Source organism: Camelus dromedarius, chromosome 9 (genome assembly GCF_036321535.1).
Source record: "Camelus dromedarius isolate mCamDro1 chromosome 9, mCamDro1.pat, whole genome shotgun sequence".
In the NCBI taxonomy this organism is placed as follows: domain Eukaryota; kingdom Metazoa; phylum Chordata; class Mammalia; order Artiodactyla; family Camelidae; genus Camelus; species Camelus dromedarius.
The window spans coordinates 22,601,478-22,622,988 of record NC_087444.1 but is presented as its reverse complement, the minus strand read 5'-3'; the positions used below and the strand labels follow the sequence as shown (position 1 = coordinate 22,622,988).

The following is a 21,511-nucleotide window of genomic DNA, read 5'->3' as shown; positions in this document are numbered from 1 at the left end:
GTGTTTGGTCTCATCATAATTTTAGTTTAATCCAACTTGAGTTATAGTTCATTCCCTTGAAGCTCTGGCCTGGGTATCAAATTTGGGCTCAGTCCGTACTCAGGTCAATGCCAAATGTTCTTGCTTCTGCCATATTTAGAATTACTCTATGAAAATTTCCATTACCAGATTTTCTAAGCTACCTGATAAAAGCCGACATCTCAGAATCAATGTCCACTGCAGAGGTCCTTGGGAAACAGGAATTTACTTGAGCCTGGTACAGAAAGTGCTGCCTGGGCTGTAAGCTTCTGATGTCTGCCATGATGTGAATGGGAGCCCTGGGATGACTGTGCGAGTCTTGATTTTAGACTTTGGGACTGAGGCAGGGGACCAAGGAGTGGCTGCTCTACCACTATCCAGTAGGAAATACTGCTCAGTGTAGTCGCCTCCCAGTCACTGGCAGAAATAAAAACAGAACCAAAAGTGATTGTTTGATTATCATCCGAGTTGGGTTTTTCTCCTATAATTGTATCAAACTGTTTTCTTCCTTGGGGTAAAATATGACAGCTGAGGTTCAGTCTTATGGAAGTGGCACTGTGCATCTAATCTCAGGAAATTCTACATCTCTTATCTGACTCTGCAGGAATCTTCTACCCCTACCCCTCATCTTCCACACCAAACCATCATTTATTAAGGAGATGTGGCATAGCATTAGACTCAGTTGATGGGATTCATAGCCTAGACGGGAAGACGGAACTATCATCACCTTCATTTAAAAAAAAAACTTTGGTATAAAGAAAGTCTAAACTCCATATTATGACAAACACATTCCTCCTAAAATACAAACTCCAAAATACGTGTCGTTTACTCTACAGGAATCATACCATAATAAAGGTGTTAAAAGATAAAATAAAATACAAACTTCATGTGGCCAGGGATTTTTGTTTTTTCCCCGATGACGTCTCAAGAATCTAGAAGAGTGGCTGGCACATCCTAATGTTAAACCAGTAGTTGTTTAGTTGAGTTGGACCTGATTTTCCAACTCATCTCTTATCTCCCCTCCTCTCTTCCCTTATATATTTTAAGCTCTTGCCTTATCAGTTTGCTTGTGATTCTGTAAAAAGTGACAAGTCCTTGCTTACATGATTCCCACTACCTGAAATTCCATCCCCATAATTTCTTTGCCTGCTTATATTGAAGTCATATAAAGCTCATATAAATTTCAAGTCCACTCTCAAATGTCACCTCATGAAGTCTCCGTCACCCTCTTGTCATTGACTTGTTGGCTTCCCAAAGCTCCTGTTAGTGCTTTGCTCCTGCATCTGTCAGAGCAACTATCACAGTCTGTCTTCTTTAACAGTTTCTGTGTCCTTCTTACCAGATGGTGAACTTCTTCAGAACAAGAGCCTGTTTTATCTGTCTTGGTACATTAATATACAACCTGATCTACACAAAGTAGAAATGTTCAGTGGAATAAAAATGGAACTAAATATAGTTTCATGTGCCTGCAATCCTTAGGAGGCAGAACTGATGTAATTTGGATTTGGCTGCCAATAATATTTGAAATGGAGATAATAATAATAACTCTTAGATTTGTTCTATTAAATAACGTTGTGTATGTAAAGTCTTAGCAGAGTGCCGGATGTATCGTAAGTGCTCAATAGATGCTGATCATGAATGGGATGGTTCTTGTGAGCTTATATTCATCTCACTGTCCAAAGTCACTAAAATTGTTATCAGTAGTGTCATTAGATTCTGTTTTTATCGTAAAGATATAAATATAAATTTTGAGCAGGAAGATATCTTCCCGTCACTCCAATAGTAAAGCTAAGGAAATAATAACACATAAAAATAAGTAAATAGTGAAGATAAGGAAACTGAGGCTCCATAAAATGGGGTGACGACCTCCCAGGACCCCACTCTTGGTGCATAGCAGAACCCTGGGAGTAAATATGCTTTGTTAACTGTAGTAACGAATGATTCCTCAAAATCATTGGTTAAGTGGAAATGAAGATCACCTGGCAGATTGTGAAATCTATTTTAGTAATGTCTAATTTTGAAATAAAGTCAAAGTACACATAACTCAGACATTTTCTTTACATGTTAACCAAAGCAACTTGTCATGGTGGGGTTGCTGCTGTTAGACTTGGTGGTCTTTAAGCTGTGCGACTAATACATTCATTAAACATTAAACTGAAAAGGGACTTTACAGCACCCCTAATTAAATGTGCATGGGCTGTGCTATAAAGGTTAACGAAAATGGGGGCCGGAATAGTTAAGCGACTTGACCAAGATCAAACATGTTAAGTCATTTCAGGAGTAAGGATGGCTGAAGTAGTTGAGGAGTCACAGAACTGCTGACTGCTTTGGCCAGGGATGAACCTAGTACCGTCTTGGGGAGACCTGGATGAACCTAGTGTAGTCTTGGGGAGACCTGGTCAGTGAATCAGGAGGCAGAATACCTAACTTTTAGGCCTCATTGTTTTCATTTTTTCTTAGTCTCAAGAAACGGACATAAAAATATATGCCATATCTACCTCATCAAATGGAAGGATATATTAGATAATATGTAAAATACAAATTAAGAAACTATTTTATTATTGCTACTATTTTGCATGAATTGAGAATTGGAATTCTCCCTAAGCTAAACTCAACTTTGGGAACTTAGCATTACAGTATCTATTTTATCAATATGAAATAGGGCAGAGATAGAAAATGAGTGAAACTATGAACTGATGGTTAGATTGTCTTTTTTTAGAGATTTTTCTGGATAGTAATAGATGTGTTGGCTTGACCTTGAGTCATGTGATGTTCTCCAGTCTTGTAACTGGCTTAGTACAGTTTCCCAAATTTTTCTTCTTTAACTTCCTTATTACATGTAACTTTATTGTTTCCTTCCCTGATATACTAAAACTTCTCTTATTAACATACTATTCACAGGAGATGTATGATATCCAAGAAGTCTTTCCAGGTCATTCAAATGAGTTCCTAATGGTTATATTTTGAAGGGAGGAAGTCACAAATTGCCAAGGATAAAAAGAACCTTGAAAACACAGAGGTGTTTTCTAATCTTCAAAGGACTGATTGCATTTCTGAATGGATGACCTGATTTGATTGAAATAACCAACTATGCATTTCTTCCATTCATGACTTGGGTAACTTGATTATCTGTTCTGATTAATAGCTAAAATAATTGATCTGGTTAGCCTAAATATTTATATAGCTATGATTTAGAAATATATTTTACAAAGGATTAAACTTTATTTTTACCGAGGCTGTTGATCTTGACTCTGAGATTACTATTTTAAGGGTTTTGTAGGGTAGCTTATGTCACAAGTAGTCCTTAAAAAAACACTATATAAAACATAATATTAATTTAATTTCTAACCTATGTTGGCTAAGAAACAACCAAGAATGGAAAATTACATGGTGTATTCATGTTGTTGAAAACATGGGCTGGTGCCTGCGTTTTGTACACGAAAATCACTTGGGCTCTATTTTGTGAGGGACTGAACGTTTAGGAGTAGACTATTTCCAGGGAAACAAATAACTGTCTGTGAATATCCTCTTCATGGGAAAACACTGCCTAGGCCACCACATCTTGTCTATTTCTTTTATAGTTACCATGGGTTCCCCAGGAATGTTCCAGCCCTCTCAGATCACTCCCTTTTCTGGGTTCCTCTGAGACATACAGGAAAACATGTAATGGTGTGGAAAACTGTGTGGTAGTATTTGTCTTGGTCTCTGATTATTTATGAATGCTCCCAGTTTCCACTTGTACTATTAAATACCTTTAAAAGGAGCCCCATTGTGTGCGTTAGTATTTTCCAGAATCTAGCACAGTGCCAGGCACATAGTAAGCACTCAATAAACACATAATTAATCAACACTAACTGGGAAATTTCTCAAGGTCTGGATTCTGTTTCAAATTATCCACATGGTACCTCATATAGGGCCACATGCCAATAGGTGCTTATTGATGGATTTGATGGAAACCATAAACAGAATATCCACTCAATTCTTTAACTCCTATGATTATGTGAAGTTGGGCCCCCAGTATTTTTCCTCATTTAACTTCTCTCACCCAAAGAGTTTTAAATTTGATGCTTCTAATTGGAGTTGCCTGGGTTATCACTGAAAGTTGCATTGGAAAGGATTCTTATATTTTTCAAGCCATTAGAGGTGGAAGAGACTGGAAAAGTTTTCAGTTCAGTCCTTCTAATTGTGCTATGAAGAAATAGGTCCATTGTGGCTAAGTGACTTGTCCAAGGTCATTCATGAATCCATTTAATGTTACATTTTGGGTACCCACTTTATTCCAGATGACATAGTGATTTAAGAGTAGAGTCTTATTTCCTTAATCTCTAGCCATAGTCCCTATTACAATCCCAGCCTCAGTTTGGCTACGTTTAAAAACTTGTCACTTCGTGCAGGAATATCTTGCCCTTCCTTTCCCCCTTCCCAAACACACATTGGAGAAATCACATGTCCAAAATTTTCTCTGGCCCCTACTTAGGACGTCTGTTTCCAGCTTTTTCATAACCATAGCACCCTATGGTAAGGAGATTTCATTAACACTTTGCTCCCAAATGTAGGATAAGACTATTTTTCAAAAATCTTGCTTTGAGGAGTTTTTGAAAAACTCACAATATTAATGATAAGTGAGGAGCTCTTGGCATATCACAGAAACAAAATGGGATTTGGGAATACACGTCTCATAAGGGATCGAAATTACTGTCTGGCCGAGTGTGTGATGACATAATGGCTTTGCTACTGAAAGGCATTTGGAATGAGGCTAGGATGGAGACTTGTCACTCAACATCAGCTCTCATCTCAGATAAGTAGCACCACATTTCTGTGCTTGAAGGAAACCAACATTAGCTCCTGTTCAATCCAAGGTATAACATTATATGCTTTGACACGTAAAACCTAGTTACACAATTTTGGGGGGTGGTGAAGATGGTGACCAGACTAGTTATTGTGATTAACTAAAGATTTGGGGTGAAACTTCCCTGTTATTTAGGAGATTGGTTCAGTTTTGTGGCCCACTGAATGTCTTTAGCAGTGAAGGGTGCGGAACCGGGGACAATGGGGAGAAACAGCACTTGGCTTCCGGTGGGCTTCTGCAAAGCTGTGGGGGATTCTTGCCAGAAATGCTGCCTGGGTTTGAGAGAGGAACACATCAAGGCTAGAAGAAAAGACAATTAAAGGTGTCATGGGATGGGGTGTTCACAGACCTAGAAACCAGCTCCAGGTAGTGAGGATGGCAGCAAGATTGTCTGGCATTCTGTCCCCGCCCTCTTCCATCCTGCTAGTGTCAAGGACAGGTGCCCAAGAGGCCCTGACCTTTGACAGCACTGAAAAGTCAGTTGTCAGAGTAGGATATTGCTGTTTTTATCTGTTATTCATATATGCATTTATTTCTGCGGGACGCAATCAGAATCCTAGATGTTAAGGGTGGATTAGAGAAATGGGTTCTTAGGCCTGGCTTGCAGTATCATGTGACATCAGAAAATTATATAGCTAATCCAAGCTTGGAAAATATTAAGAGATGTAATTCTTGGCATAGGGCCTCCAAAAGTAAAAAATGTGAAGTATAGAAAATTCTGTAGTAAATCTGACTCCAGCCTCTGCATCGGTCTGCACCGCCCTCCCCCTTGCCCCTTCTTCATGAGAACAGAGGACACAGGAGGAGAGGACCGTCTGGCCCAGCATGCCAGCTTTTTATTTGGTTGCTCTCAATCCTACCTTCCTGTTTGGATCAGCCCTCCCCTCTGCCCATACTTCAGAAACCAATCAAGGTGTCTCTTAAACTCATTTATTCCCTTTGTGTCTACCGCCTTCTGGGGTAACTTTTTCCATATGCTTACATTCTTGCCTCACAACTGGCTTTTTTTTTTTCCCATCGAAAATGGCCTGATTGGACCTAGGAAAAAACATTTCCCCAAATGTATAACAAAATGTTTCTAAAGATTCCAAACAATTTTTCATTCCTTTTGATGACCAGGATCTATAAACGGAGGAAAACTTGCTGTGTTTAAAGATAACTGACTGGTGGGTAGTGATGCTGAGTGGTATGGAATTAAAGAACACACTGCTGTTCACATTGAATCTTGGCCCCTCAAGTGAAATAGTTGAATCTAGGTTTTCAGCTGTAGTCTGTGATTATTATTATTATTTTTAAATTTGGCATTTGTTTTTGTTGCCCCGATTTGGCTTCCTTCCCTTCAACATGGTGACGTTAGTTCTCTTTATATTGCCTATTGTGGACCAATTTTCTTCAGCTGTTGCTAAAACTTACTAAAATGCCAGATGTCATGTTGGAAACACGAAACCTGAAAGAAGGTCGTAAATCACAAAAACAAACCATAAAAAAAAAAAATAATAAAATACCCTGAGTGCTGTGCTTTGGAGCTTCCCAGCTTGAAGTCTCCTTTTGTTCACCCCTCTCCCCACTCCATCGTGCCCCCAACTCTGCCTCCATCCTTTAGGGCCAAGGGTGTGTTGTGGGGTGCAGCTCAGTTTCTTACTTAAGGCTTGATTGTTTATTTTGCAGATTCTGAGCAGAGCACTGGTTCAGACTCTGAGGTGCTCACCGAGCGGACTTCCTGCTCCTTTGACACTCACACTGACCTGGGCTCTGGTGCTGCAGGCCCCGTGCCTGCTGCCATGTCTTCCATGGAGGAGATTCAGGTGGAGCTGCAGTGTGCTGACCTCTGGAAGAGGTTCCATGACATTGGAACCGAGATGATCATCACCAAAGCAGGCAGGTAAGGACAAGTTCCTTTGAATGGGCAGATTCAAAGAACAGAGAATGGACGTAGGAGGTGTTACAGTTTCCTTTTCACGTCTTTGTGGTCGGTAGCATGGGTGAAGCTCAGGCAACCTGCACTCACTTTTCAGCATATGGATGTCTTGATAAAGTGATTTTTCTTGTGTTTACTGTGATTTTGCTATTTTCCTCCAAGGACCACTCAAACCTAAATCACCTCTACCCTCACAAACATTTTCTGCCTGCAAATGTAGTTCAGCTAATATCGGAGATCCATGGTACATAACAGCCAAACAATAGATTTCCAAAGCAAGTGTTACTTCACCAGCCAATGTTTTTAAGAGAAAAAGCATGCATTGTCTAAGGCATTTAAAGCAGCTGGGCATTTTTGTAAGAATTTTGTTTTTGGTAAAAATTGGGCTTGGTGCATTTTTGAAGCCCTGCTTATTGATCCATTGTGGTTTATTGTTGGCTTGAAATTATGACTTTAATGGGACCTGGTGGAAACTCATGCAAAATAATTTATATAGGATGATAAAGGTTTTTAAAACATGGCTTCTCTTGAAATAAACACTGTGAATTAAGCTACTCCTTTATTGGTATCTTTCAATTTTACATGGTTTTCTGTTTTGTGCTAGCTATTCAACATATATTATTTAAATTTCCCTGGGGTTGTAAGAGATAGGATAGGATAATCCCATGTAGAGATGAGGATGCAAAAGCTGGAAGAGGGTAATTAACTTGACTAAGGCCACACAGGTAGTAAAGAGTAGCTCCAGAATTCTACACATATCTATCTGGCTCCAAAACCATTGTCTTAACTATTTATAACTCTGCACTGTTAAGAAATGATTATAGTTTTTGCCCCTTGGGTTTAAAATGAAAATGATTTAAATAAAAATAAACTTGGAGTCAGTTTTTGAGTATATACAAATAGTTAATCGAAATTGAAACAATTATACTGCTTTCGTATTTACAAAGCCACTCCTCATAGACTCACATCATGGAGACCAAAAAGACTCACCTCATTGATCTTGAACTGTCCTCATGAACATGGACATTTAAAGTAAAAGCATATTTTGATTGGGTCCAGTTCACCTGAATGCATATAGAGAAACCTCCCAATACAATAATGTATCACAAAAAGATGAGCTTAAAATGAACCTGAAGTCTTGTTCATTTTTATCCTCTTCTGTAACCCTCTTCCTTCTCTAAGTTTTAGTAGAGAATAAAGCCATTAAAAGGCTTCCTAGGATGAACAACTTTGAAGGAGAATTACTTTCAAAATTACTTTTCAGAATTACTTTCAAAAACCATCTCTTTTTTGCTGCGTGAGTTTCAGTTTACTCCCATTCTACATTTTGAGATACTGTGGCTTAGGGGGAAACAACAATTCATTATTATTATTTTTTTTTTTTGTCTGCAAGTTTTTTTTTTTTTGTCTGTAAGATTTTACCATTTCTATTTTGGGTTTTAACTTACTACTATTGGGTCTATGTATTTGGGTCACTTTTGTTCTTGATATCATTCCCTCGTTCCCTGCACTTCAGAGAATTCAGTTTATCTGAGCACCTTCTGGACAGCTCTCCTGTGGTCTCATTTCATGATTTCCTCTGCAGTAATTTCTTTTCCATATCTCTGCCTTCACAAATTCACTTTGGTACCTGAATATATCCAGATATTTCCAGCACAGACATACAGTTTGTTCTTTAATCATATCTCTTTTTTTAGGTTTAGAAGCTACACTCATTGTTTCTGTGTCAGGTTGCTTCAGCTGTTGGCTACCTGAAACTCTGCTCAAGTAATTTCGGAACAACTCAGAACCATGCAAAGAAAACTTTCTCTTCTATGTATTTTCTTCATCCCCTCCCCATTCCCCAAGTTGACGCCTTCCCTTTTACTTCATTTTTCTTCCTGTGTAGTGTCCTTTTCAATTTTAATTCCAGTTTACATTTTCTTAGTTGCATTAGTCACATGTGATTCTCTGTTCATTTTCCCTCTCAGAAGATCCTAGCCACCATCTACTTCTTCTCACATTCCAAACTGTAATCCTGTTGATGCAGAACTGCTATAGTTTACATAGCCTTCAGTCTTCGAATGTACCAACATAACATGCATGATCAGCACCATGGACAGAGGTGCTTATAGAGATTAATGGGTTTGGAAGACAAAAGAATTAGTCTAAATTTAGGCATAAAATTAAAGCCAAATACATTTCATTTTGTGAATATGAAAGATTGATTTTTCTCTAGGGTGTTATTATGTTGCTTGATATTCTGTGCTAAAATACTGACAAAAAGAAAAAAGCAGCTTTGGTAAGATTTTAAGAAGAGAATTCAAATATCGTCGTAGAATTTTAAAGCAGGAGGTCCTCTTAAGGATTATTTCATTTCTTTGGTTTGTTTTGTATACAAGGAGGTTAAATGACTTTTCCTGAGCCACATAGCTCATTCATTTTAGAACTTGAGTACTGGAGAGAGACAGGTAGCTTCTCTAATCAAGGTTATAAAAGTTCCAGACAAAACAGGTATTGAATTTAAAAACATCTAACCTCTTTTCTTGAAGTCATCAAGAAAATAAATTCACCTCTTTCAGTGTAACGCAGCCTCTCTAGAGGAACCATATTTTCTTATCTTGACTAGCAAGGGAGAGGACTTTCTCTCCACCCCTGGCAAAATGCTCTCCAAACATAAATATACAGGGCAATCAGAAGTCACTAATTATTAAGAAGGGAACTAATGATCTATATTTACATATATAGACCAAGGTTCCCAAATTTTTGGAATGAGAAAATGTGCATTAAAGTGCCTCACTTATAGTGAACATTAGCTTTAGTCATTATGAACAGTCCACCATCAAGTTTCATTAGCCCACCGTAAGACTAAAATATAAGACTTTCTAATTAAACTTGTGAGGGTAGAGGAAGGAAATCTAAAATGATATACCAATAGAAGCTTCTGAAAAGTTACAAAGTGGGAAAGAAGAATTGGTAATATATTATTTTTTGCAAATATTTAAGAATTAGTCATCATCCCTATTAAAGGTCTATGGTCCCTCTTATGCTTTCCCCCAAATATGGTTATGATGTCACCAACCTACTACCAGAGGACAGTTGCTTTTTGAGTTGTTTTTGATAAGCAGTGGAGTGTGTGACTAGCACAGAAAACCCCTCATGTAAACAACCAGTGCACATTTGCAAGATGGCTGTCTGAGGTCAGAGAATGGTCTATGGCTGTGAAATGGAGCAAAGCCAATTAGGCCATATGTGGATCAAGCCTGTGACCTTGACCTCATTAGCACCGTGCTCTGCCCAGCTCGACTAACTGGCCCCAGATGGTTAAGCTTAATGCAGCATTTTGTGTACAAGCACCCTAGAGCACATTCAGGGCAATCCAAATTTTTGAACCAAGCACTTTTTTATGTCTGGCTCCTAAATGAATGACATGCAAAAGAGCTTGATGTTTTTCTTTTTTCTTCTGGTTAAAGAAGAATGGTGAATTTTATTTTAGTCTCCTTGAAACTCAATACCTCTTTTAGGCTGCTCACTCTCCTCCTCTTCAATTATGAGAGTAGTTGTAAAGTGCCATATCCTGACCTTGCTTGCTTTGGCAAGTTTAACAAGCCATTGTAGTAGAAACAAGGTATTGCCCAGAGGCCACTTCATTTGGTATTTGCTCCCTATTCCACAGGGTCCTTCCTCTGACACACACGTTGACAGCCTGAGAACTTGCAGAAATTTTTCTACAGTTTTATGCATGAAAAAAAAGCTTTGGTGGTCCTTTGTTTGGGAACTGGTAGCACCTTCCTTTTTTTTTTTCCCCCTTCTTTTCTTGGGATGTTGTTTTTAGAGTGGTCATTTTCAAGTAGACTCAATCAAAAATATTTCATGATCACTACAATCAACTGTGATAAGCTACTTGGGGAATAAAAAGACTATAAGTTACTCAAATCTATTAAGTATAAAAGTATAAGTATATTTACCAATGTTGTAGTCTAATAGGAAATGTATATATACACATTTTATCTGTCTATCTAGCTCATATTAAAAATTAACTAATAATATAAAGCAAGGTATGGTATGAGGTCTTTGAGGGTATAAATAATCAAAAGGTCCAATTTAAGTTAAGAAGAGGTGCTATTTTAGCAATATAAATTCTCAACATAGTTGACAGGGATAATTTCCAAAGTGAAAAAAACCTAGTCAACTTTGAGAATTAGAGGACATTGGACTTTGCTGCACTTAGCGTCAGTAATAAGAAGAGACTCTTCAAGCTTTTGCTGCTTCTCTCCCTCTGATTGCTGAGCTTCCTACCTTGTTCCTTATTTTTCGTAGGAGGATGTTTCCTGCCATGAGAGTGAAAATCACTGGCCTGGATCCACACCAGCAGTACTACATAGCAATGGACATCGTACCTGTGGACAATAAAAGATACAGGTAATGGTGACTCTGGGAAGTGGAATTGTGGGCATCACCAGCATCCTAGGAAGGTTCTGTAAACTCAGTAGATGAACCATTTGAATAGCACACTGTGCAATGTACTGTACAGGGAACAAGGATGAGGGATATGCCAATGGCCTGTGGCAGAACAACAGTCAGAAAGCAGTCACTAGAGGTAGGAAGCCAGGACTCACTAATGATTTGGTCTGGAATCCTCCTCATATCTCTTGAAAGAGTAGGACTGTATAGTGTCTGCCAGGGTAGCAAAAATCAGATAGATCTTGTCTAAAACTAATTCAGTTAACACTGAAAGTGATTAACATATTGCATGATTTGATTTGTGAAATACTAAGTGAGTTGAGATGATTTATTTTGGAAAGTGGAAGGAGAAGTGGATTAGTACAGTATATTCAATCATATATCTGATGGGTTGCCCTGTGGATGGTGGAGGGGAAGAAGAGGAGAACTGGGTAAGACCTCAAGAAGAACGTCAAGTTATGGAGAATTATTCGTCATTAATATGGGTTGTGAACAAGTTTGCTTAAACAACTTTCCCTCAAAGCCATTAGACGCCAACATAATCTCCATGTCTCTTGGATGGCTTACCCAGAGTTCTTTGTCTGAAACAAGTTGTGGCTTCATTGGTCTCTTGAGCTTTCAATCAAATCAGTGATTCAGGGCTCATTTTTGAACTATTTCAGAACTTGGCCCTAAACCCATGAATTTGGAGGCGGGGTATGAACGGAGGAGACCAAGACTAGTATGTTGTGGGGAGAGCTGGCTAAGAGAGAAGTGGTCCTGATGCAAGATGTAGGAGGAGAGATGCTTCAAATCTGCTTTAGAAGATCTTAGGAGTTGTGGTTTGGACTGTGTGCCTCTGTTTGCCAGGGGCCGGGACCCATGTGGTCCACTAGAACAGAGTATGAGTAACAAGGAAGTGTCAGATCCATAGAGAATACTCTTCAGAACCACAGGGCAATCAGCAGAGTCTGGAAAATTGACCTCCTTTGCTACCAACAGCATCTCATTTCCAGTGGCTTTGTGGGAAAATGATGTGAAAGATGATGATGTTGATGATGATGTTCAAAACTAGGTTCATCAAAGAAAACTCTAACTGGGAAGACTTGATGATGTTTCTGGGAATGGTTACACTAAGGCAGAGACCTCCGTTTTCATAGAAATGCTGCAGAATTCAGCTTGTTAGCCAGGAAACGGTTAACAAGTAAGAGGCTTAGAGGGTTTCTGCACATGGCTGTGCTTTATAGGACAATATGGAAGATGTTTTTAATAAGGGACTAAATCCTGAACAAGTGGCCAACAGATTATATGGTTTGCATTTGAAAGGTGAAAGGTTGCAGTAAAATACCTTTTCCATAGCTAAACACGTGGTTTCAGGATGCCTGTATGCACACAGGGGTGCAAGGCAAGGAGAGGAAGAAGAAAGAAAAAGGACTGTGAGAATGTTTTCCTTGTGAGAGCTGCAGCTTTGATCATTAACCACAACACTTCTCTGCCCTCCCCCACCCATCGTGTTCTCCATTCCCATCTCTATTTCATTTTCCCTGCTTATCCACCCTTCTCTTTTTATCCTTTGTATTCTCTGTTTAATCCGAACTACTCCATTCTTGTCATCTCTTTGTGTCTCCTCCTTTCTGTCCCTACTTGTTTCCTGGGCCTCTATTTGCTCCCTGCATCTATGTCTGAATTCTCCTCTCTCTGTCTCAGATACGTGTATCATAGCTCCAAGTGGATGGTGGCTGGCAACGCTGATTCCCCTGTGCCCCCAAGAGTTTATATACACCCTGACTCTCTAGCTTCTGGAGATACTTGGATGAGACAGGTGGTCAGTTTCGACAAACTCAAGCTGACCAACAATGAATTGGATGATCAAGGACATGTGAGTCAAATAAACCTATCTTCCTCTTCCTCCCTCTTCCCCTTTTTGCTCTAGAGCTGACTAGCCCCAGGCTTTTTCAAACAGGTAAAATAAGGATCTCTGTGCCACTTTGCATCATTTTAAGTAAGTGAGCATAAAAGGTTTTCTTTCGTCCTGTAAAATTACATGTATTGTAAATCTCACATTTAGCAGACGTCTGCTATGCATCAGGTTGTGTTTATCAGAGTTCTTGTGCTCCAGGGACTCACAGTCAAGTCAGGAGAATCCAGAGACAGAAACATAGGACACATTTGAAAATGGTGAAAGAAATCACGTTTAGTAGAATAACTCACAGGGCAATAAACTCAGGGAGACTGTTGTAGGGACAGCGCTGGCTGTCAAGAAATGTATGAATTTACAATGGTAAACAATCTGAAAAAAAAAATCTGTGTGTATATGTGTAACTGAATTGCTTTGCTGTACACCTGAAACTAACATTGCAAATCGACTACACTCCAATAAAAAATAAAAAGCAGTCAAATAAAAAAAAAAAGAAATTGATGGATTTATAAGAGAAGAATAGGGTCTTAAGGCTTGCGGATAATTGGAGCACCTGATGTGACTAATTTGTATTTGGCAGTGAAATGTGTACTGAATTCTCACTGAATGCCAGGATCTGTCCTGGATACTCAGGGAAGATTGAAGAAGCTAAAACTATGGCTCCCATCTTTAAGGAAATGACTATTTTCTGAGGACGGGAGAATGCACATATACCATTCACTCTCACATGACATAAGAGAATGCCCATAAATTCAAGAATAAAGTGCAAATAATAGCTTGTAGAATTTAAAGACACAGGAGTCCATTTAAAGACAGAAAATTTGAAGCAGGAGGTTCTGAGACATCTTGGTTCGAGTGTCGTCTACTGGTACCAGAAACAATTCATTCAGTATTTATCCAATTAAAGCAAACATATCACATCCACTACCTGCGCTTGGGCCGCTCTGCCATGTGGTCCCATGTGATGTGATGCTCTCCAGTCACTTAGTCCTTCCAGCCACGGGCACGCTCACTGATTTCCAGTTTCCTACACGTCCAACCCCCAATCTGTGCTCCTCCTATAATGCTTTTATCCCATAATTTTATTGGTATGGGAGCTTGAAAAGATATAGGGGCCATAGAGGCAACCCTGGAATAATGTTTCCCCTTCTCCTTTCAGATCATTCTCCACTCTATGCACAAATACCAGCCTCGAGTTCACGTGATTCGCAAGGATTTCAGCAGCGACCTTTCGCCCACCAAACCTGTCCCGGTTGGGGATGGAGTGAAAACATTCAACTTTCCTGAGACCGTGTTCACCACAGTCACGGCCTATCAGAACCAGCAGGTGAGAGGCTGCCTCTGAGAGTCTCCTGCAGCAGCTGCTTCTGAGGGAGCTTATTCATGCTTTTGTAAGCAGTGCTGAGTCCTCCTACGTGGCACTGACATGCTGGAACGAGAGACACCGGGCCGGCAGCGCACACGCGGCATGGGTGATGACAAGGCGGTAATGCCTAATAGCAGCTGTCATAGGCTCGATTTAGATCACAGACAAGATCTCTGACCAAGAGGACCAAACGTCCTAAGTCATATTCATGTCTCTCTATACTTGTACCCGTGTTCGTGATCTCTGCTGCATCCTGGCAAATGTTCCTCATCACTTGAAATTCCTGAGGTTTGATTCATTCCTTCCCTCTTATCTTCTCCGTGTATCCCCCCCATCAGACTACATCAAAGCCATCAAGCCTCTAAAATTCTACATCAGACCCACTGCTTCCATTTACACTTTCAGACTAAATTTGCCTGCAGAGGTTCACCAGCCACACCCTAAGATGCGTGTGTTTTGATGTCAGTAATATATTCACTGGCTCTATAAACACTTATTGAGAACTTACAATATTCTAAGCTTAGTAGAGAAACTGAGCAGATTGAGACTGATTTCTCCCTAAGCAAAGAAGAGTTTTAGTTGAGTGAGAGACACAGAAATACATAATGATAATACAATGGAATAACTTTATGATGGAGATGTGGACAGGGTGTTTCCTTTGCTTTGGGGAGTGAGAGAAGTTTTCCTGGAGGAAGTGATGCTTTTTCTGACATTGGACACACAAAGGAATTAGCCAGACAAATGGAGGAGGTACGTGGGGAGGGGAGGAGAAGAGAGAGGCCAGTCTGGAATTACTATGGGTATTTTAAACAATGTTCCTCTTTTGTGAGAAGAGTGACTAGATGGATTTACAAGTCATCTCACTTTATGCAGCTCTCTAAAAGTGGCATGTGAGTCTCACTTTTATAAGTTAGATTGTATTTCCTTTTTCAGTAAATTGTCTAATTAATAGGATCCTGCAGTGAATCCCTTTCAGAAACAGCGTTTTTGCTTGTTTATTTTGCTTGAAAGTCTACATAATTTTATTTTGGGCCTGCTTGGAGCAAAAAGGAACTTATAGTACTCAATGCCTTTTGTATTAGGTACTATGCTTAGTGCTCTGACAAAGAAAACAATAGAGGAAAAATATTCATTTATTAAATATTTATCGGGTGCTTACAGTGTGCCAGGCAGGTGAGGGTGAGTTATATAATCTTTAGTTCATATAGAAAGAGTCAATCTTTCATAGCACCATCTGGATAAAATTCCTTGGATGCTTTCTACCTTCAGAGAAATTTGATCTACAACAACCCTTAGTTTGATCAACGTTAAGTACTGTATCATTGTGGGGCTTTCTCAGCAGCTGTAAAAGTGTTCCCAACTTCAGATTTTTCTTTTAGATGCCACATTTGATCTAAAGTAGAAGACCTTTAGTTTGCTATGAGCACTATTTAAAAATTACTAAGTGCTCTCAAGCTCCTCAGAGAGTAAAATTGCAGAGGTCATGGAGGGTCCTTACATAAAACTTTAATGATTGAGATTTTTCAAGCTCTGATACAAGATGGAACAGTAGTATAGACATGGCCTTTGGAGTAACTGGAATCTTGGGATTAACTGTTTTACAGAAGAAGGAGGGTGTGAGTCTAAGTTCTTTGAATAATTGCTTGGACATTTTCCAAGACTACCCCAGCCACCATTTTAATCGTAACTTTCTCATGAAGGCAGAGAGATGTGGCTGTAAATACCACATTAGAAACGGGAACACTGATGTGTGGCCATTCTACTGCCTCGCTGAGATCATCAGTTCTAGAAGCCAAGAGGGTCAATTTTGTAGCCCAAGCTGGAACGTGAAGGCTGCAACTCACTGTGGCAATGAAAGAAGACCAAACATGGGTACCAGAAATCCCTTTCACTTCCTCTGCTTTACCCCATAGACAGTGTTCCTGCATCTGAGGAGATTCTTCTTATATAAATATTCTGTCTGCATCTGGACCTGAGTGGGGGCAGTGGTGGTTCAGTGGGGTGGGGCACCATGACTAAGGTCGTGGGATTTGGTAGTAAACATATCTGGTTTGATTTCCAACCTTTTTACTGATGAATTGGGTGACCTTGAGCAAGTTTCCTTTTTTTTATTATAACTTTTTTTTATTGAATTATAGTCAGTTTACAATGTTGTTTCAATTTCCAGTGTAGAGCACAATTTTTCAGTTATACATGAACATACATATATTCATTGTCACTTTCTTTCTCGCTTTGAGCTACCACAAGATCTTGTATATATTTCCCTGTGCTTTACAGTGTACTTGAGCAAGTTTCTTAACTCCTTTCAGCTTGTGTTTCCTGATCTGAAAACATCCTGGCCTCACAGGACTGGACTAGATAAGGGAAACTTGCATTAAGTCACTGACACAAACCTGGCATCCAGTTAGGTAGTCAGCCTACATTCCTAAATGGCTGTGTAGGCACAGGCCTGAAGGACAGTGGGGAGTGGAGGCACTTTTAAAGAATAAGTTGCTTATTAAGGAGCATGTGAGTTGCTGGGAATTGGAAGAGTTACTTTGGGTCACAAAGGTATTATATTCAACAGGTAACTACTTTCATCTCTCTGTTCTCATGTCATGTTGGTGAATTCATGATGTGCTGACATTCAAAATAGATGAGTCATACTCAACTCTGCCCATTTTAAAATCAAGATAACAGCTTTTGCCTGTTTAACAAGCCTCCAGTCCCTGGATAAATCAATAAGCATGATTGTTTAACATTCCCTTTGGCTGTGTAGATATGATTTAATAGAACCCAGTGCCTTCTAATAAAGCAAACTAACCCCAGGTCTTTCCCCCAGGAATCTGGAGGCCTGTGTTCTGTAAGTCCGAGCTGTTACCTAACAGTGATTCTCAGGCTTGTCATGAAGATGCCAAGTAGTATCGGCTGTTCTCTTTTGCGAGCTGTATTCAGCGATTACTGCCTTTTTCCTTCCCTTAAACTTCTAGATTAAGAACAAATAATATTTTATGGCAAAGTTGTTTACTTCATACATTTTTTTTTTAAGGGAAGGGTTAGGAGGACTAGGAGAAAGGAAAGAGGAAAGAGTCAGTGAGAAATCCTCATCATTTCCAGGAACTTGTTTGGAGGAACACAATGCAGGCAAGACAATAGATGGAGTGAAATTGAAATGAACTGTTACCCGGCCTTCCAAAAGAAAGGCAGTGTCCTGGTCCACAGACAGCAACGGCTGGACATTTGGGTTTTAGTCCTAAATTCTCCACCAGCTAGCTATGTCACTTTGAGCAAATTATTTTGTCTCTCTGGACCTCAATTTCTTCTTCAAGAAAATTTGCTGTTGGCATCTGCTTCCTAAGGTCTCTGCTAGCTTTAAATTTATAATTTCTCCATCCCTTTTCTCTGCATGCTTTTACATGAGAGTAGTAAGGAGCAGTTTATTGTTATCAAATAGGCAATTGACTCATGATTTTCAAGTGTTGAAAAATTATTAGAGTATTCATGTCTGTAAACTTTGTTTAACCCCCACAATATTTTAGACCAACATAGTTTTAGCAAGTCCACACATGAGAGGTGGGAACATGGTGTTTTGTTGCTGGTAAACAAAATATTCCAAACTCTACTATTCATTTGTGACTCTTTCCAGTCCTCTCCATGGTTAAAGCCTCTGTTTGCTGTTGGTTTCCATCTTGTCACCCAGGCTGGACACCTGCCTCTCCCCACATCCAATCTGCCACCGGGTTGTTGCTTCTACTGATGGAATATTTTCTTCTTTCTAACCTCATGGCTCCCGCCCTTGTTCTGGACCTGCCCGCCTTCCGCCTTGGGCTGTTACGAGAGCTTCCAGCTGAGTCACCTGGACCACAGGTTAATGTCCCATGGCCCATCACGTATATTCATTGCCAGATGGACCTAACTAAAGAACAGCTCTGACGGCCTTATTTCTCTGTGAAAACATTGTCTTGACTCCTCAGTGCCTAGGGAGTAAAGTCCAGGATCCCAAGTGTTTCAATTAAGGGCCTCATGGCTAATTATCAACACCATTTAAATTAGGCTCTTTTTCCATTAACCTCAAGAGCTCAGCAATCTAGTTAGTCTTCCTGTTGTCTGTACTTGGTAGTTGTCTTGCCTTTGCTTGTGGTGTTGTTTACCAGGAATGCCCTTTCCCTGCATTTTACTGTCTAGATTCCTTCTATTCTTCAAGTTGCGTGCAAATGCTATCCCTTACAACTTACCTTATATTTTTTTCAGCTGCAAATGAACTTTCCCCCACTCTCTCTCTCTCTCTCTCGTGACCCTTGTCACATTCGCACCTGTGTGTGTGTGTGTTTCTAATCTTCCTCTCAACATTTTGATCTTTTTGAGCACAAAAGCTGTACAAAAACCAATGTGATATGGTGGAAAACACCAGGTCAGGAGTTAAGAGACTTGACTCTAGACCCAACATTGTGCTGACAGACTGTACTTCCTTTGACAAATCACTCCACCTCAGTTTTCTCGTTTGCAAACTGATGGTTTGTCTGAATCAGTGCTTCTCAGTCGCCAGTCTATGGAGAAGTTTTTTATGGTCCACTGAAAGATGAGCAAAATAAAGACAGCGTAGGAACTTTTATACATGTGAACATTCATTTTAAGAGACTGTGTATTATTTTGTTTTGTCCCCTTGACTTTTTTTTTTGTTACTAAAATGTCATTTATTTTACGAAATAATGATGGCAGGAAATAGTAGACAGCTATTAATTCTCTTTATTTGGTAGAATAAAACATTGGAAGATCAGTGTCGATCCCTCAAATGTCGGAAGGGGAGGGGGTTAGAATTGCCCGATGACATTTTGAAGCCCAGAAGCCACTAATTAGGAGGAAGAACACCTCCATCTCCATCATTCTAAGATACCTGTGTCTATGCCATCGTGTCTGGTACTGACTATATACTTGGAAAATGACTGAAAGAATAATTAGCCAGCGTACCTCTACTACCAGTTTCCTTATGTATTTGTGGTTCTGCTTCTTTGGCTATAAGCAATAGTGAAGTGTGAAGAAAGAGGTTTCTATTTTCATGCAATAGTTTGTGCTTTGCTTTCCCCCTTTCCCAGTCCTCCTTCTCACCCTTGCTGACCCAGAGGCCCCCAGGGCTGCTAGCATACTGAAGTTATTCTTACTATTATTTGCTCTCGGGGTGCCAACTTGGCAGGCCTGTGGCAGAGAGGAAAGTACGCCATGCTCGGACTCTCTTCACGGAGAAGAAGGTGGTAGAAGCGGGAATAAAGGTGATCCTACTACACTTTCTGCTTTTTCTTGGAAGAAGCTGACGCCAACATGTCCTCATGGAATTAGCAGGAAATTTCCATTGCAGAGTCCTTGTCCTTTCTAAGGGAAAAAGACTGTTGAACCTTGATTTTTTTTTTTTCCACAAAAAGGAAACTAGATTTTCAAAATGACACGGCCCCGCTCTCCTTAGGTAACACAGTCTTATTTCTTGATGAGAATTGGCTGCATGAACTAGATAGGAAGTCTGAAACCACAGGCAGGTTTGTGTAAGTAAATCCAATAGGATTTCTGAGCCACTCATTGTATCTTGAACTATTCAGCCAGTTTTGTTCCAATTAAATCAGTGCTGAATTTTTTTTTTCATGTGGGCTTAAATTTTTTTTTTATCCTGATGGAATACTTTTAAAGCAATATGGTAAAAAAAAAAAAAAAGGATAATGAATAGAATGCTAATAAGGGAAATCTCATGGGGCCTAGGTCCTATGAAATTGTACTCTGGATATTCAAGTTTCATTTTCTTTGTAGGTTGTGCTGTTGATGTCTGCACTGTGCATTGTAAGGTAGACCTCATTTATTAAGTGCCTCCATGTTACTCAGCCAAATAGTGAGGGGAAATGATTAAAATTAATCGTGGCAAGCCAGTAACCACCCCCTTACGTGCCACAGTCTTCAATAACTCAGATGACACAAATCAGGATAAGGGTATGGAAATAAAATCAGTGAAGAAAAATGCCTCCACAACCTCTGCATTTTCCATGTCGCCTCTACATTGGACCAGGTTTGAACATGGCTGCTGTAAAATAGCTTTAGCTGCACAGGAAGTTACTAATAGACCTTGTTCTGACTGGAAGGACGTTTCAGACTTTTGTCTGTAATGCCTACAGTGAAAGCAAATAGGACTGAAGGAATTGTTTGGTCTGTATTCTCTAAGGCTTGTTATGGTGCTGGGACTGGTGATTCCTGGTTCCCACATCCTCATTCATTCATTCATGCATTCATTGAACGAATATTCACAGAGCATAAATAGTGTGTCATACTAGGTTCTGCTTAATAAAATGGTATGTAAAATAGACAAGGTTCCTACTTGCAGTCTAGGGGGGAGAGACGGATAGTAAATATGTAAACAGCAAAATAAATGTATAATTACCAACTGGGTTAAGATTAAAGTTGGAATTAAAGAAGGTGTAGTTACAGAGAGTGGCAGAAATGTCCTATTTTGGAGGGATGACCAAGGAAGACCTCTCTCAGGAGATAACATTTAGACCAAGACTTAGAACGAGGAGTCAGCTCTCTGAAGAGCAGAGAAAGATCATTTTGGTCTGGGAGGGAGAGTGAGGGGACACAGCAGGAAAAGAGCTTGGCACATGGCAGCACTAAGAGCAGTTCAGTTGGCCTGGAGCCTGTGGACCAGAGTCAGAGGAGTGCGGGTGGGGAGGGAGAGGTCGGCTGGAGTCAGAGCATGGTGGCCCTACAAGGCCAGGCAAGGAGTTTGGATCGCGTGCTGAGCATAGTGGTAGGCACGGAAGAGAATGACATGATCTCCATGTTCACAGAGATCACTTTGGTTGCTGGGTGGAGAAGAGATTGGACAGGGACAAGAGTGGAAGATGGGAGATCAGTTGGAAGGTTTAGAGTGGTTTAGTCAAAAGATGACAGTGACCTTGTCTAACATGGGGAGGTGGAGATCAACAACCATATGGGGGTCTCGATAAAAACAATTGTAGGGTAGGGTTGAAAACTGACTATTCAAATAAGCCCCGCCTGCTACTCCAG

At 39.9% G+C, this 21,511-nt stretch overlaps 1 protein-coding gene across 3 annotated transcripts in view; it reads left to right on the top strand.

Annotated features, from left to right (window-relative positions):
• Nucleotides 1–21,511, top strand: part of TBX15 (T-box transcription factor 15) — a 102,138-nt gene that overhangs the window by 53,689 nt on the left and 26,938 nt on the right. For all 3 annotated transcript variants that reach the window (XM_010980681.3, XM_010980683.3, XM_064488883.1), the window contains exons 2-5: nucleotides 6,536–6,749; nucleotides 11,085–11,186; nucleotides 12,915–13,086; nucleotides 14,285–14,452. In XM_010980681.3, coding sequence (XP_010978983.1) covers nucleotides 6,536–6,749; nucleotides 11,085–11,186; nucleotides 12,915–13,086; nucleotides 14,285–14,452 — 656 coding nt within the window. The remainder of the gene's footprint in view (nucleotides 1–6,535; nucleotides 6,750–11,084; nucleotides 11,187–12,914; nucleotides 13,087–14,284; nucleotides 14,453–21,511) is intronic.